The sequence below is a fragment of the Rhineura floridana genome, chromosome 3, assembly GCF_030035675.1.
Source record: "Rhineura floridana isolate rRhiFlo1 chromosome 3, rRhiFlo1.hap2, whole genome shotgun sequence".
In the NCBI taxonomy this organism is placed as follows: domain Eukaryota; kingdom Metazoa; phylum Chordata; class Lepidosauria; order Squamata; family Rhineuridae; genus Rhineura; species Rhineura floridana.
Genome location: NC_084482.1, coordinates 216,552,286 through 216,568,874, shown reverse-complemented (window position 1 = coordinate 216,568,874; position 16,589 = coordinate 216,552,286). Strand labels below are relative to the sequence as shown.

General features: G+C 47.6%; 1 protein-coding gene across 4 annotated transcripts; it reads left to right on the top strand.

Moving 5' to 3' along the window:
- The first annotated feature begins 1,282 nt into the window (after positions 1–1,282).
- Positions 1,283–14,982, top strand: LOC133381602 (zinc finger protein 883-like). 4 transcript variants are annotated; one of them, XM_061620936.1, is made up of 7 exons: positions 1,283–1,523; positions 6,029–6,234; positions 9,844–10,353; positions 10,552–10,633; positions 11,289–11,368; positions 11,861–11,987; positions 13,405–14,982. In XM_061620936.1, the coding sequence occupies exons 3-7, from the start codon at positions 9,937–9,939 to the stop codon at positions 14,337–14,339; spliced, it is 1,641 nt and encodes a 546-aa protein (XP_061476920.1). In that variant the 5' UTR covers positions 1,283–1,523; positions 6,029–6,234; positions 9,844–9,936; the 3' UTR covers positions 14,340–14,982. The 4 variants fall into 4 exon arrangements, with proteins under 4 accessions (XP_061476920.1, XP_061476919.1, XP_061476917.1 ...); XM_061620935.1 differs by having other exon boundaries at positions 5,454–6,234; XM_061620933.1 differs by lacking the exon at positions 6,029–6,234.
- Positions 14,983–16,589: the final 1,607 nt, after the last annotated feature.

Genomic DNA, 16,589 nt, shown 5'->3' with positions numbered 1-16,589 from the left:
TATGTTCACGGATTATTAACTTAGTACAGTTATCATATAAGGTTTTGAAACTTCATTTTCACCCTGCAGACCCCGGCTTCTGTTGATGCCTGAAGGTGCAATCCAATCCCCAAACCGCCAAAAGTGCAGGCAGAAGGCTTTTGGCCTCTCCCCCCAGCAGAGGCAAGTGACGAGGCTGAGGATCCAGGACAAGGAATCACTTGAGAACACTCTTCTTGGTGGCTAACATGCTCCTCTTTCATACTGATTGGCTCGCAAGATGCTGGAGACATAGAGACCCTGCTGGATCCTGCTCCCCCCTAAAAGTAAAGGGTCTAAGACCCCCTGAGAGTCTCCCCAGACGACCACACTAGTGGTCACCAGCCTCCATCGCCACTATTTAGAACTTTAAGCATCTCTGGGTCCTTGTCCTTTGGACCTCCAGGGGACTGGCCTGAATGAAGGGCCACCAAAAAGAAAAAAGGCAATAAGGCAGCAACAATGTTTCTTCGCATCCATCCCTCAAAAGATGGGAATTTCTTGCTTATGAAAGATGGATGATGGGAATTCTGCAGCTTGTGCAAAATGCAGAAGCTAAATTGGTAACAGGGACCAGAAGATTCAAACATAAAACTGATTCTGGCCCGCTTACATTGGCAGCCTGTATGTTTCCAAGCCAGATTTAAGGTGCTGGTTTTAACCTTTAACGCCTTACACGGCTTGGGATCACAATACCTGACAAAACACCTCTCCTGACACGAACCCGCATGTGCACTATGCTCAACATCCAAGGCCCTCCTCCGGGTGCGTACTCGGAGGGAAGCTGGGAGTCTGGCAACAATGGAGAGGGCCTTCTCATTATTGTCCCCCAAATTATGGAATGATGTTGCTGACGAGGTGTGCCTGGCGCCAACATTGGTATCTTTTTGCCTCCAGGCCAAGACTTTCCTTTTCTTCCAGGCATTCTAACAGCATGTGCTGAGCTCTGACCCCAGGTCTTTTACCTGGTTTATCTGTGTGTCATGGTTTTAAACTTTGTATGGTTTTTAAAATTGTATTATTTGTTTTTAATGTTCTGTGTTTTTAATTTTTGTAAACCACCCGGAGAGCTTTCGTTATGGGGTGGTATATAAATGTAATCAATCAATCAATCAATAAAATTCCTTGCTTAGGAAAGAACTGGAAAGCAAAGCGGGGGGGGGGCAAGAGCCATTCCCCGCAGGCTTCCCTCCTGTTTCGCTCAGGGAGAGAGAGGGCGGAAGGTCAGAGCGCCAACCCGGAGGGGCTGGAAGCGAAGCATCCCTGCCTGGGCGCCCCATGCACGTTTCCCTCCTAGGCTCCCGCTTTGGAGAGAAATAAAGAGACAGGCGCTCTTGGCGCTCCTGGCTTTCCAAGGGTTAAAGTGAACTGAGCCAGATTCCTAGAGGGGACAGGAAATGGGGGGCGGGGTCCTCCGAAGTCTCCCTTCCTGTAGCGGCGGGAGGAGAGAGGGAGCGCTTTTTGTCTCCGCCAAGGGCTGCATCGGCGGCCCCTTCTGGGATCTGGTGAGTTTCCCACCCCTAATCGGTTGCATTTGGGTGAAGGGGAGTCCCAGGGACACGGCGGAGGGTGCATAAGGGGGGCTGTGCAGCTGATCCATCTGGGACTCCCCCATTCTTATTTATTATCTATTTATTTTATGATTTATATCCCGCCCCTCCTCCCAGCAGGAGCCCAGGGCGGCAAACAAAAGCACTAAAAACACTTTAAAGCAGACTTTAAAATACATTAAAAATAAAATATATTTGAAAACATTTTTTAAAAAACCAACCATAACATCCAAATCAGGGAGTGGATTTGCTAAGGCAGGAAGGCCCTTTCGGTATGTATTGGAAGGTGGTGAGAGGATTTAAAGTTGGTCTGCAAGGCTGAGTTGACCTCCTCTTCCATTGCATTCGGATTATCATAGAATCGCAGACTGGTCGAGTTGTAAGGGGCCCACGAGGCCATCAAGTCCAACCCCCTGCAAATACTACCCAATAAGAGTGACTGGATGTTAAGGAATCCTCCCACCCCCACCATGGCATATGTAAAATGTGAACACTTAGCAAAGAAACTTAGGCATATGTTCCTCTGCAATGACATAAATGCTAGCACTGATTACACACTCAGTGTACTTGCACTACAGTGATAGGCGTATCTACTCAGAAGTAAGTCTGTGTTTAATGGGAATTTAATTTAAAGAGGATACAGGCTTTCTTGTGACTAGATGGCAGAACGGTTCAGAACTTAAATATAGGCAGCCTGCTATGTTTAAAATCATTTATTAAAAAAGGGGTATGAAATCAAGTAACAATTGTAACACAGTTAAATTAATAGCATAAACATTATTCTTGGTTCCCAACATTTGTGAGCACGGGGACCCCTTTATAAGCTGAAAAAAAGTTGTGACCCCCTCCCCCCAGGGAGGCAGGCTGGCTGCCAGGAAGGAAGGAGGAAAGCAGCCTTTCTTGGCAGGCTTGCTTCTTTTTGCTTCACAAAAAGCCCTCTTCTCTCATTCTAAGTAAGGGCGTTGCCAGTAGCGGCAGTGCAAGGAGACGGGAATCAGTGCTAGTAATCCCCTCTTCTTCCTGGTAGCTCCACCCTCAGCCTCCTTTGGCATCTGCCATGTATTTTATAGGGAGATGCCTGCCCTTAGTGTGCCTGAAAGATGCTCTGGCACTTCAGCAAAAGGCCTCCCCTCTCGTTTGGAGCAAGGGGGAGGTGTCAGCAGCAGCGGCAGCGGAAAGCAGACAGTGTCCAGGGAGTGAAGACTTTTTTTAAAAAAATAATAAATAATTCATTTCTTTACTGTTCACGGCCCCCTCTGTATTACTTCGCGGCCCCCCTGGGGGTCCTGGCCCCCAGATTGGGAACCACTGCTTTAATATATTCTACACATGCCGCCCTGGGCTCCTGCTGGGAGGAAGGGCAGAATATAAATCAAATAATAAATAAATAAACAAAAATCCTGTTAATTGTCTCAGTGGTTTTGTCACTGGGGCAGAACCGTGGAAAGTGGGAGCAGGCTTCATTTATGCATGTAGGTATGAGCAGTTGGGGGGGTGACTGGCAGGATGCTTTTCTGTACCATTTTACTAAATTTGGTGCCAGAGCATCCATTCCTGTGCTGGTTGCTAAGGTCTCTCTGGGCATGTGGAGGACCGTTCCTCTTTGCTCCTCCCTCCTTGGCAACCTCTGAGAAAGGTAGCAATTGCTTTTGGTAAGGAGGATCCACTTTGGTCATTTGGAATCCCTTCAGATTGGAGCGTTCTGAATCCCATTCTCTTTGTGGGGCCTGCTACGCTTAAGCAGCAGGACTGTTGAGCAGGGTTTTGTTGTACTGTGGAGCCTAGATGTCTGTGAATGTGTATTTGTTGTGTTTGTGTGTGTTTTTCTCGTGGCTTTATTTTTCTCTCTCTTGAGCAGCAGCATAGTGGCATGTTCAGAAGAGCAGCATCCCTTCATGATAGTCACAGCCATGCTCCCTCCCCCTCTCTTTGCTGGTGGGTTGAGAATGAGGTCCTTGTTAATGCCTTCTCCCACAACAACAGACCTCCCTAGGAGCCAGTCAGCATGAAAGGGGAGAGTGTGGGCTACCTCTCAGCAGCTGACTCCCCTCTTTTCACTCCGGCTCCAATCAGCAGGAAAGGACAAGGAAGCATGTGAGAAGACTCTTCTCAGTGGCTAAGGCTCTGCTCTTTTGTGCAGATTAGCTCGTAGTATGCTGGACCAGAGCTTGGAAAAGTTACTTTTTTGAACTACAACGCCCATCAGCCCAATCCAGTGGCCATGCTGGCTGGGGCTGATGGGAGTTGTAGTTCAAAAAAGTAACTTTTCCAAGCTCTGATTAGGGACCCTGCTCCCCAAAACATCCCTTTCTTCAGGCTTTCTGTGTGTGTGCGTGAGTGCGTGCTTGCATGTGCTAAACTATGTATAAACCTGATAAAAGACCCTCTGGAACTTTCAACAACCCCACCCGTCTGCCAAGTCTTTGTAAGCGTGTGACTTGAAGCCTTCTTTTTTTCCACTCTTTATATTTTTCAGGCTTTGCATATGTGCCTGGCTGTATTCAGACAGCAGTTTATTCCATTTCCCCAACATTTTGTTTCTTGGCCATTTCCACATTTCATTTGATCTTCCACACGACCTAAAGGCCACTTCTGGAAACCTAGCAGCATCTAGTGGAAATGTAGCGCTCTTTTCAGTTAATTGCTTCCAGAAAAATATCTATTTGCAACCCCATTAACTCAGAAAATTGTGGCAGTAAAATGACAAAATGCGGGCTGATATACCGGCCTATGTTTCTTTCCCCCCTTTTTCATGGGGGAACAGAACTGCGCATGTATGGAAAGGTGAGGGAGTCGCGATGTCCAATGACATTCATGGCTGTGTCACACCCGCTGCTGTGAATGGAAATACAGTGCGATATGGCACCATGTCGGTCAAAAAGCCACAGTTCCATAAGGCATCCAGTATTGCAGTGTGAAAGGAACGTTAAAAAGCAGTACAGAAGCGCTACCTTAATAATCATTAAAACTAACACACTAAACTCCATATCTGAATGCTTTCTCTCTCTGTCTCTCTGTGCCAAGCTATGCAAAAAGCTTATGGGGGGACAATCTACCGGCCTATGTTTCTTTCCCGCCTTTTTCATGGGGGAACAGAACTGCACATGTGTGGAAAGGTGAGGGAGTCGCGATGCCACACCATGCCCGCTGCTGTGAATGGAAACACAGTGCGACATGGTGGTATATCTGTCAAAAAGCCACAGCTCCATAAGGCATCCAGTATTGCAGTGTGAAAGGAACGTTAAAAAGTGGGACAGAAGCGCTACCATTATTATCAGTAAAACTAACGCACTAAACTCCATAGTTGAGCTCTCTCTCTGTCTCTCTCTCTGTCTCTGTCTGTCTCTCTCTCTCTCTCAAGCTATGCACAAGGCTCATGTGAGGAAAATCCTGCAACTCCCCCCAAGCCGTCTTCTTGTGTGTTTGTGTCTATTTGCACATGAGCATATCCTGAGGCTTTTTTTTCTTAATAAATTTCTTAATAGAATGTATGGCTCTGTGTTTGTCTGCGTGTGCATATGTGTGTGCGCTTTGTAAAAAGCACGAGACAAAAAGATTTCCAACTTCTAACAGGCGTCCGTACGTGTGCGCCTTTATTTCTTTTTTTCACTTTTGAAGTGGTCAGCTATTAGCTGTGAAGCTCACTGGGTGACCTTGGGCCAGTCACTCACTCTCAGTCTAACCCTACCTCACAGGGTTCTTGTGAAGACAAAATGGGGAGGGAGAACTCTGTTCACCATCTTGAGCTCCTTGGAGGTAACATGGGATATAAGTGTAAGAACTAAATAAGAAAAAAATATGGCTGTCTGTATGTACATGTGCGTTTAGCTATGTAACTTCATTTAGCTTGGATTTTTAGTGATGTTCTTTGGCCCCACCCACTAGTACTTTGGTCCCGCCCACTTGGCCCTCAGAGGGTTGGCCACGTAAGAAGCTGGCCCTCGGACCCCTGCAGGAGGTCTTTGGAACTGTGGAATCTCCAAGGGCTGCAAAACGAGTCAGGAGCAGGAAGGAAAAGTGTCCTCAAATGGAGGGGGAAGCGGCAGCACTTTAGGACCGCAGGGATTCTTCTCGCTTCTCACAGCTCTGACTTCACGCATTGGCTAAAAGCACTGAAAAGCAGAAGCAGCCAGGCTGGTTCGTCTCACAGAAATTGCTTTGGCTGCCAGCACATTTTCCTTCGTGACTTTCCTTTTCGGAGGCCTAGAGATTTACTCCTTTTTTAAAAGCAAGCAAGGAAGCAAGCTCACAGTCTGAGCTCCTTTGCAGGTAGAGCCCTGATGCCGTCTGCCATGCTTCCTAGCGAGACACACTCATGCTTGCTCAGGGAGTTTTTCCGGTCCTGATACTGTAGTAATTTCTGTTGTTTTTTCTCTCGCCACGGCTGTACCCTGCCTGCTTGCTTGCCTGGACTTCCTGCTCGCGCGCTGTGGCTGCCGTTGCGGGTTGGCCGCTACTAGAATATCGGGGCGTTGCGGCCCTGTATTGCTATCATCGTGCCGCTTGCCGCTTGCTTATTACCTGGCGCCATCGTTGCTGCTGTAGGCCGTCCTGGTCGCGGGATGCGCTGCTGGTGGGACGCTGTTTACATCGCCGTCGTGCTGTCGTCGTTGCCGTTACTTGCCGCCCATGTCGGCTAGGACCTTGTCGCCGTGACCCGGACCAAGTATTCCACAGACCTGTTATTACAGCTTCAATGCTTTTGCTTTGATCTATCATTGTGGCCGGATGCGACTACCATTCTGGCCGGCTATCACAACCCGGTTCCTGTTTTAAATTGGTGTATGTATGGATGTATAGGTGTATGAATGTGTGAATGTGTATGAATGTGAATTGGATTGAATTGTATTGATTTAGTTAATTGATTAATTTAATTAGTTTAATTAATTAATTATTTGGTGTAATTAATTTAATTTAAATTAGTAAATACTGCTGCTATAGGGTACGGAGGCGGGTCTCCGGACTAATTTTATTAGGGTGGGTGGCCTGTTGATAAGCAGATAGGGATAGAGGCATGTGCAAGCCGGAGAGGGAGGTGGGGGGCCAAGTTATAGAAAGTTTGGGCGGCAGGCGCTGGAAGGGTGCTGCTAGCAGACCATGCCGGAATAGGGGAACACGGGACAGATGCATTATATCCATCCCATGTTCCGGGTCTGTTCAGAACCAGACGAAAACTGGGGGACGCAAGGTTCCTACCGACCTTCGACTGCTGTTATGTAATGCCAGGTCTGTGGCTCAGAAAACCTCGCTCATCCATGATATGATCTTGGATGGGCGCGCAGACCTGGCATGTATTACGGAGACTTGGCTGGACGAAGCCTCTGCTCCAATTCTTGAGGCCATGTGTCCGCCAGGTTTCCGTTATGCACAGCAGCCGAGGGTGGGAAGGTGGGGAGGGGGTGTGGCAGTCATCTATCGAGAATCCTTGGTTTTTGCCAGACCTCCCCTCCATAGGACTCAATTTGTTGATTGTATGTACTGGAGGTTGGGCCCGAAGGGCAGTTTAGGGATCTTGCTGGTGTACCGCCCACCCCGCTGCACGGCAGATTCCCTGGCCGAGGTGCTGGAGGTGGTCTCGGCTGTACGGGCATTGTCCCCAGAGCTGTTAAGTGCTGGGTGACTTTAACGTGCATGCCGAGGCCGCTCTCATAGGAGCCCCTCGGGATTTCCTGGAAACCATGGCTTCCTGGGAACTGTACCTAAGTAATACTGGGCCCACCCATGTAGCCGGTCATGCTCTCGACTTAGTATTTGTCCTGGGAGAGGAGAGAAGTGGTCTGAAGTTGGGAGTGATTCATGCCACTCCTGTGTCATGCTCAGACCACTACCTGGTAAAGATGGACTTTTCGTTGCCATGCCCCCTCCGCAGGGGTGAAGGACCTATTAAAATGGTCCGCCCCAGACGCCTGATGGATCCGGATGGATTCGTGACTGCGCTTGGGGAATTGGAACCTGCTGAAGGTCGCCCGGTCGAAACCCTGGTGAAGCAGTGGAACGTGGGGATCACCAGGGCATTAGACCGGGTGGCTCCGAAACGTCCTCTCCCCCTGAATAGAACTCAGCTAGCACCATGTTATACAACAAGGTTTCGTAGTCTGAGACAGGAGGTGAGACGACTAGAGCGCCGGTGGCGGAAATCCCGCTCCGAAGATGTCCGGACACAGGTTAGAGCAGCAGTAGCTGCCTCCAAGTGGCAATAAAGGCAGAAAAGAAGAGGTTCTTTGCTGCCTCTATTGCGTCTGCGGAGTGCTGTCCCAGGAGGCTGTTCCAGGTGGTCCGAAGCCTGGTCGGTCCAGTTGCTCAGGAACCCTTGGAACAGTCAAAGGCCTCCTGTGACTTATTAGCAAAACACTTCACTGATAAAATCGAACACTTACGGAGCTCGATCCCGTGCGCCGTGGACACAGTGGATGAACCAGAGTTGGCCAGTTGCACGCCGGTAAATTGGGATCGGTTTCGGCTTCTCCCTTCTGAGGAAGTGAACAAGGTGCTTTCATCTGTGAAGCCAACCACTTGTCTTACTGATCCTTGCCCTTCGTGGCTCCTTGTGAGCTGCAGAGAGAAATTGGGCGAGGGGATCAAAGCGGTGGTAAACGCATCCTTGAAAGAGGGTGTGATGCCATCAGCCTTCAAGGAGGCAATTGTAAAGCCCATCTTAAAGAAGCCCTCCTTGGATCCCCAAGTATTCGATAACTTCCGCCCAATTTCGAATCTACCATTTCTGGGCAAGGTCATTGAGCGAGTGGTGGCCAACCAGTTGTCAGCACACTTGGATGAAACGGATTATTTGGATCCATACCAATCGGGTTTCAGGACTGGTCACGGAACTGAAACAGCCTTGGTCGCTCTGGTAGATGATTTGAGGAGGGCATTAGATAGGGGAGAATTCACCTTTTTTGTCCTCCTCGATCTCTCAGCGGCTTTTGATACTGTCGACCACAGTATCCTTCTACTTCGCCTGGAGGGATTGGGAATTGGAGGCACTGTATTACAGTGGTTCCATTCCTTTCTCTCCGACAGGTACCAACAGGTAGCGGGGGAGGAGGTATCAGACCCTTGGCCTCTCAATTGTGGTGTGCCACAGGGCTCTATCCTTTCTCCCATGCTATTTAACATCTATATGAAGCCGCTGGGGGCAATCATCAGGAGATTTGGGCTGCAGTGTCATCAATATGCGGATGACACTCAGCTCTATCTCTCATTTAAATCTTCACCAGAGTTGGCTGTGGAGACCTTGTCCAAGTGCCTGGAATCCGTGAGTGGATGGATGGGAAGGAACAAGCTGAAGTTGAACCCTGATAAGACCAAGGTACTACTTGTGGGGGACAAGAGAAGGTTAGGCGATATTGACCTGAAGTTCAATGGGGTGAGTCTACCCCTAAAGGACCAGGTCCGCAGCCTTGGGGTTGTGCTTGATTCCAGGCTGTCCATGGAGGCTCAGATTTCGGCAGTGAGCCGGGCAGCCTGGTACCAACTACACCTCATACGAAGGCTGCAACCCTACCTTCCTGTTCATCAGCTCCCACTAGTGGTACACGCCCTGGTCACCTCCCGTTTGGACTACTGTAATGCGCTCTACGTGCGGTTACCCTTGAAAACGGTCCGGAAATTACAACTTATACAAAATGCGGTGGCTCGACTACTTACGAATAGTCACCGCCGATCACATCACACCAATGTTCGATCTACACTGGCTTCCAGTTGTTTTCCGAACCCAATTCAAGGTGTTGGTATTGACCTTTAAATCCCTACACGGTTTCGGCCCAGCTTATCTCACGGAGCACCTTCAACGCCACCAATTATGCTGCCCGACAAGATCGGCCACACAGGGCCTTCTCTCAATCCCGCCAACAAAAACAGCCAGATTGGCGGGTACAAGAGAGAGGGCATTCCCAGTGGCGGCCCCTACTCTTTGGAACTCCCTCCCACAAGATCTCCGGCACGCCTCTTCCCTAAATGTATTTCGGAAAGCCTTAAAGACCTGGCTCTTTAAACAGGCCTTTGGGGTATCTGGGGAGGGTTAATTGTTATAATTGTAATGCCTCCTGCCCAGTTTTAATATTGTTGTTGCAGATGTATTGTTTTTATATTATATCGCTGTATTTTTCAATTGTATCTTAATGATTTTGTTCGTCGCCTAGAGTGGCCATCGGCCAGATAGGCGACAAAGAAATTAAATGTATTATTATTATTATTATTATTATTATTATTATTATTATTATTATTATTATTATTATTATTAATTCTATAACAGAACCATGTCTTGGCTTTGTAGGACTTTTTAGTGACAGACTTCTTAGGACTTCTTAAGACAGACAGAAATTGACAAAAGACACTTCGGAGCTCTTGGAGGCTTCCTGGGAGCAAGATGGACGAGCAAGACTCCACTGGCCCTGAAGTAGGAAAAGGCTCCCATGCCATCAAGACTGGGAGCAGTGGAGGATTCTGGGAAAGAACCATGCAGCAGGTCCTGGGAGAGGAGGACACCCTCAGCTCAGACGTGCAGCACCAGCAGTTCAGGCAGTTCTGCTACCAGGAGTCCCGAGGGCCCCGAGAGGTTTGCAGCCGACTTCACCATCTCTGCCGTCAGTGGCTGAAGCCAGAAAGACATACGAAAAATCAGATTCTGGACCTGGTGGTCCTGGAGCACTTCCTAGCTGTCCTTCCACTGGAGATGGAGAGCTGGGTGAGGGAATGTGGAGCGGAGACCACTTCCCAGGCGGTGGCCCTGGCCGAAGGTTTCCTCCTGAGCCGGGCAGAGGACGACAAGCAGGCAGAGCAGCAGGTGAGTGTCTTTCATTGGGATAGTTCCAAGGGGCCAAGAGTGTGAGGGGGGGTATCCCAAAATTCTCTTCCCATTGCCCAACCTTTTTAGGAAAGCTTCCAAGAAAGGATACGTGATACCCCTGAGGTTTTGGCCTCTGCCATTTCTGTTGTAATCTTCCTCCCCTTTCAATGCCTTCAATCCTTGTTGCTGTTTCAGGGAAAGGATCCGTTGGCAGGAATGGGCGCTGATCTCCCCAAGGCAGAGGAGACTCCATCAGATCCCAGAGAGAGGCCACAGGGTAAGGATTACTGGGATTTATCTCAGTTTTATCTCCTATCAAGTTTGAAATAATCACGTCTTTATAATCTCGGGGGGGGGGATGAGATACTTGTGGCCAAGAGCCCAAAAGGGAAGGGATGTCACCCAACTAAAATACGAAATGGGTACAAACACCTGAATGGCACTGAGCAGATAAGACTTTTTTAAAGGTCTGTTGGTAGTTTGACATGTATTGCTCAACTTCTGAGACATGCATGTTCATTATTTATTTATTTAAAATATTTATACCCCGCCCTTTTTCCAAGGAACTCACGGCGGCTTACAAATAAAAACCATAATCAATTAAAAACAAGCAATATACAGTTTAAAACAATTAAAAATAGATTAAATCAGTAAAAGTTAAAAAAGACAATATTAGTTAAAAGCCCGTCTGAATAAAATAGTCTTAACCTGGGCACGAAAGGATGAAAGTGAGGCAGCCAGTCGAACCTCGCTAGGGAGGGAATTCCACAATCTAGGGGCAGCCACTGAAAAGGCCCTATTCTGTGTTTTTACAAAGCAAGCTTGTGAGAAAGATGGAATATTGAGCAGGGCCTCACCAGATGATCTCAAAGCTCGGACAGGGTCATAGAGGGAGACACGATCTAACAGATCACCACCTTTGTCTCTCACAGGTGACATGAGGCCAAGAAGACCTCCTCAGCCATCTCTCCTTTGTGGCGGAGGGAAAGTAGCTGCTGTGACACTGGAACAGGTAGGGGGAGTGATCCTTGGGGGGGAGAGAGGCTGGGGGCAGCCTGGGTGCCTCTGTCCCCTCTCTGGGCCTGAACAAACCTCCCTCCTTCTCCGTGCTTCTTTAAAGTCTGCCCTCAGCAAACACTGCGAAGGTCACTCAGAGAAGGTTTCAATCCAAATGACCAGCCACCTGACATTAACCAGCCCTTTGAATGTAGCTAGAGTTATTTATCAGTAGCAGCAACGTTTACTAATTTATATACGATTTATTACTAGAATAGCCTCCTAAGCAGTATAAAAACTAAATATTTCACAAATATTAAACAGAAACGCCCATCATTAACATACACAGTAAAACTGAATTATGAAAGTTTATCTGAATGTTTTAATGGAATTAACATTCCATAATCAAAATGTGGACCACAAAAAATCCACTAAAACAACAATGCAATGTGTAGTAGACAATCTTTATGCTGTCTATGAGAGGGAAATGTGGTTTCTTGTTCTTTAGGGTGCGGTGTCCTTTGAGGACGTGGCTGTGTATTTCACGGATGAGGAGTGGGCGCGGCTGGATCCTGACCAGAGGACTCTGTATAATGAAGTCATGGCGGAGAACTGTGGGATCATGGCCTCTCTTGGTAAGGCTCCCTGTGGGATCATAATATCTGTTTTCAAAATCATTATGTCGACTTATTATGAACCTCCAATATTTTTATGTAGCTCCACAGCGCCACTTGGAGCATCTGGGATTCTAACACCGCTGCAGTGAACCTTCAACAGACAGCCATCAGCTGCTTTCCCTCTGAATATGCGTCCTCCAGTTATGCCTCTCTAAACAGTGGTCAGACTGGTCTGAATGGCCCAGGCCTTTTGAAATGCCAGTTTCAGGGTTGTTGCTGAAATCAATAACTTGTTGCTGAAATGCAAAACTCTCTTTAAGCAAGTAGCATGTAATTAGCAAATTAGGTTGAGTTTATTGGTTTTACTCACAAACCTGTGTTTGATTGTTGCCCCCCCCTATTCCTCCCCTTCCCCCCAATAAATCTCTCTTGTTATTTGCCTTCACCTGCTTTTGCAGACAATTATTGACCATCTGTCATTACAACATTTCCCTAGTTGCTAAGACTAACATGGAGCAATGTACTAAAAGAGCAGAGACATCATAAGAATCCCAGAAGTCTGACGGAACAGCCCTGCCATAGCCATAGCCCCATCTAGCCTATTATTGACTGCTCTGACTGGCAGTATCTTTCTAAATTCTCATGCCCAACAGCTCCGTCCAAGATCCTTTAGCTCAAGAGCGGGAACTGGATTCAGCTGGCGGACTGGATCCTTCTTTCACCACCCCTGCAGACAGGGCCACTCGCCTGTCAATCATCTGACATCCTTATGACATCGGGTGAAAACTTGAAGGCCCCTTGGAAGGCCAGCAGTCAGCAACAGGCAGCCGACTGACCCAGGGAGCTCACTTGTATAGGAGATAAATTATGGTTCCTCGCTCTGATCAGCACTGAGAGACCCACTGTTTCTGCTGCATCAGGAACTCCCTAATGCAGCTGTTCCTAGAGATTCAGTCTCAGGGCTGACGGCACTGTAAGGGAGCCCTAGGAGCACACATTAAGCTCCCTGTTGTCCTGCCTGCCCTGACATCACAGGTCTGGGGAAAACAATCTCACAGGCCACGTTAGGACCTCTACCAAGCCTGCTTAGGCCCAAAGCGCAGAGGTTCCTCTCCGCTGGTTTAACTAAAGAAATGAGGGATTGGCCTTGGGGCCTGCAGGCAAGTAACAGCCTCCGCCACTGAACGATGGAGCCTCAAGTTTCTGATTTATCCTGTCTTTCCGTTACTCCTCACAGTTCAGAATACCCAGTAGAAATCCACCAGTCTGCAGCGCATCAGCTGTCAGTTAATAGCAGTCAACAAAGGCTGTAGTAAGATTTGCCCATTTAATTTCCTTCCGTTCCTTCTTTATGACAAGGTTTATTTGGCATTTTTCAATGATTTGGGGCTTCATTATCTCCTAAGGCTCTAACCAGTTTCTGTCTTCATTACAGAAGCCGATAATCTGGAAATGAATAAGGGAGACTTTGGCAGAACTGGCACAGTAGAGAAACCATGTAAATATTTGGAGTGTGGAAAGGGACTCAGTCTTACTTCCCATCAAATAATTCACAGCATAAAGAAACTATATCAATGCTTGGAATGTGGAAAGAGCTTCACTCAGAGGTCCACTCTTGCTTCCCATGAAAGAATTCACAGAGGGGATAAACCATATCAGTGCTCACAATGTGGAAAATGCTTCAGTCAGAGTTCCAATCTCAGTTCTCATCAAAGAATTCATACAGGGGAAAAACCTTATCAGTGCTCACAATGTGGTAAGAACTTCAGTCAAAGCCACCATCTCACTTCCCATCAAAGAGTTCACAGCGGGGAGAAACCGTATCAATGCTTGGAATGTGGAAAGAGCTTCACTCAGAGCTCCAATCTCGCTTCTCATCAAAGAATTCACAGTGGGGAGGAACCGTATCGATGCTTGGAATGTGGAAAGAGCTTCCGCCGGAAGGAAAGTTTCACTTCACATCAAAGAATTCATACAGGGGAGAAACCATATCAATGCTTGGAATGTGGAAAGAGTTTTAATACAAGCACAAATTTCCGTCGTCATCAAAGAATTCACAGTGGGGAGAAACCATATCAATGTTTGGAATGTGGAAAGACTTTTAATGCAAGCACAAACTTCCACAGTCATCAAAGTATTCACAGTGGGGAGAAACCATATCAATGCCAGGAGTGTGGGAAGTCCTTCAGTCGGAATGAAAGTCTCACTTCCCATCAAAGAACTCACAGCGGGGAGAAGCCATATCAATGTTCGGAATGTGGAAAGAGCTTCAGTCAGAGCTCCAATCTCACTTCCCATCAAAGAACTCACAGCAGGGAGAAGCCATATGAATGGTTGTTTAAGATGGAATTTAATTTTAAGGGACTTTAATTAAAATGCAGATGAGAATTCCAGCAATGGTCTTGTAATTTGGCAACTGTGTAACAAAGTCGACCTTGTCCCTCAAAGCTGTGGATCACACACTCTCAACACACTTGATGACCAAAATTTCTTCATACTCCTTAGATCTCCACAATACGAGTCACTGCTCAGTGCATTGAATACTTTCTTCAGATCCACTTCTGGGGAGGGGATAGAGAGTGGTCTGGCAACATAAGTTGACAAACAACTCACGCACTTCAATGCAAACAGCCTCCACATCTCAGGTATCAGTCATGAACTTGTGGTGCTCCTGACTGTCATTGTCATCCCCAGCTTGTCCAGGCATCAGCTTACATCTGTTCCTGGTACCTGCTGAATCCACACAAGACGTCTGCCAGAAAAGATACAAGTTTCAGGTTTTCATCTGCGACAACTGAATTGGCTGAAAGATTTCTGAAAACATTTAATAAAACTATTTTTTAATTGAATTCAACCTTTCAAAATTGGGAGTACACATATTCAGGCAGATATTGTTATTATTGTATTGATGATATCATGTGTTGTATTGGTATTTTAATTTTGAACATCGCTTACAGAGTAATATTGTAGTGATCAGAAATGTTATAATAAAAACAACGAAAGCCTCAAGCAAGTTGCTCATGAATGGAAGCAGGGTTTGTTGGTTTCCTGTCTCAGAGGTGTGCCATACCCACCGATTTCTGTTTTTACACACAAACACACAAGGAGAACTTTAACAGATCTTCTTCGCAATCCAATTGGTGAGCCGGTCCAGAGAACTGCTACGAATTTGTTGAGCCCTTTTGGCCTTTCCTCACTATACTCCCCCACCTCCTGGTCAGGGTTTTCAGACTGACCGGACCAATCAGAGGCCTGGACTAAGTCTGAACGAGAGCACCTAGAAACCCTCTGGAAACGTTTCATCGCTTGGCAGCTTGACTCTGCAGATCAGACAAAATAGCTCAGGCAGTGGGAACTGAGCAGGCCATCCTGCTGGCTGCAGCAGGCACCCTGACCACTGTCAGACCCCTCCCATGGTCTCCACCCTGTCACAGTCCCACCTCAGGGTCCTGCTCTCAAAACGGTTCTCTCACTGGCCCTAGCATAGATCTCTTAAGATCCCACTACTGGGCACCACCACCTGACACTCCCTGTAAAACAATAATGCCTTGAGACTGATGCCACATAGGTGTGGAGCAGGTGGGCATAGTTTGGGAGGGGAAGACCCCAGAGACCAAAGTAGGACCCCTGGCGAGCCAAGCTTGGCCAGAGGCCTGGAGGTTCTCCCCTCCCCTGGTTTAAACTGTAATAAGAGGACGGGCTAGGAGCTCAATCCTGTGAAACAGGTGTGGGGAACCTTTGGCGATGTTCCTGTCGTGCAAAGATAATTGTGTTTGTTGTGACTGCATTCCTCTTCCCCAGATCGAGCAGCAAATCCAAATCTCCACTCCCTGCTCTGGTCACTTTTGAAAGCTAAAAGGAACCTGGTCATCTTTGCAGAGACCCACAATGGAAATCCCTTTCAGGTCAAGATAGCTTAAGAAACGGAGCGATCACCCTCAAAATGCAGCTGCCTCCACTGAAAGCTGTTCCCTTTGCACCAGGCAACCTCCCCCTCCCTTACCACGCCAGGGAGAGCTCTGTAGCGGGAGGTTGTAGGGGGGATCTCAGAGACAGGGGTCCAGGCGCCCCTTTATTCCAGTCCGCATCTGTATCGGTAGTTCATTTTGAAGATCTTTTGTTGTTAAGATGATTTTTAGTGCTATGTTAAAAGGTGGGGGGGAAAGAGATGGGGGCAATGCTTTGGGGGGGGGTTGAAGAGATTAGGACTTCAGAGGTGCCCTTGCAGAATCTGAAGTCTTCACCATTATTATTATTATTAACAACAACAACAATAATAATAAGATACCCCACCCTTCCTCCCAAAGAGAGCCCAGAGGAGCAAACAAATGATTTGTTGTTATGTGCCTTCAAGTCGACTACGACTTAAGGTGGGAGGTCGACTTATGGTGGGAGGTCCATAAGTCATAGTCGACTTGAAGGCACATAACAACAACAAATCATTTCTTTGCCCCCCTGGGCGCTCTTTGGGAGGAAGGGTTGGCACATCTGAAGAACTCCTCTCTTCAAACACCCCCCCCAAAAGCATTGCCCCCATCTCTTTTTTCCACTTTTTAACATAACTCCTTGCCCTTCCCCCCATCTCTCCTGGCCCAGGAAAGAGCCAAGCAGCGCTGCCCT

What these genes read in the sequence shown, in the direction of transcription:
- LOC133381602 (XM_061620933.1), top strand. Translation starts at nt 9,937, where the DNA reads ATGGACGAGCAAGACTCCACTGGCCCTGAAGTAGGAAAAGGCTCCCAT. An exon ending in TCCCAGAGAGAGGCCACAGG is followed by an intron (nt 10,634 to 11,288) that starts GTAAGGATTACT and finishes TGTCTCTCACAG; the next exon opens with GTGACATGAGGCCAAGAAGA. An exon ending in CTGCTGTGACACTGGAACAG is followed by an intron (nt 11,369 to 11,860) that starts GTAGGGGGAGTG and finishes CTTGTTCTTTAG; the next exon opens with GGTGCGGTGTCCTTTGAGGA.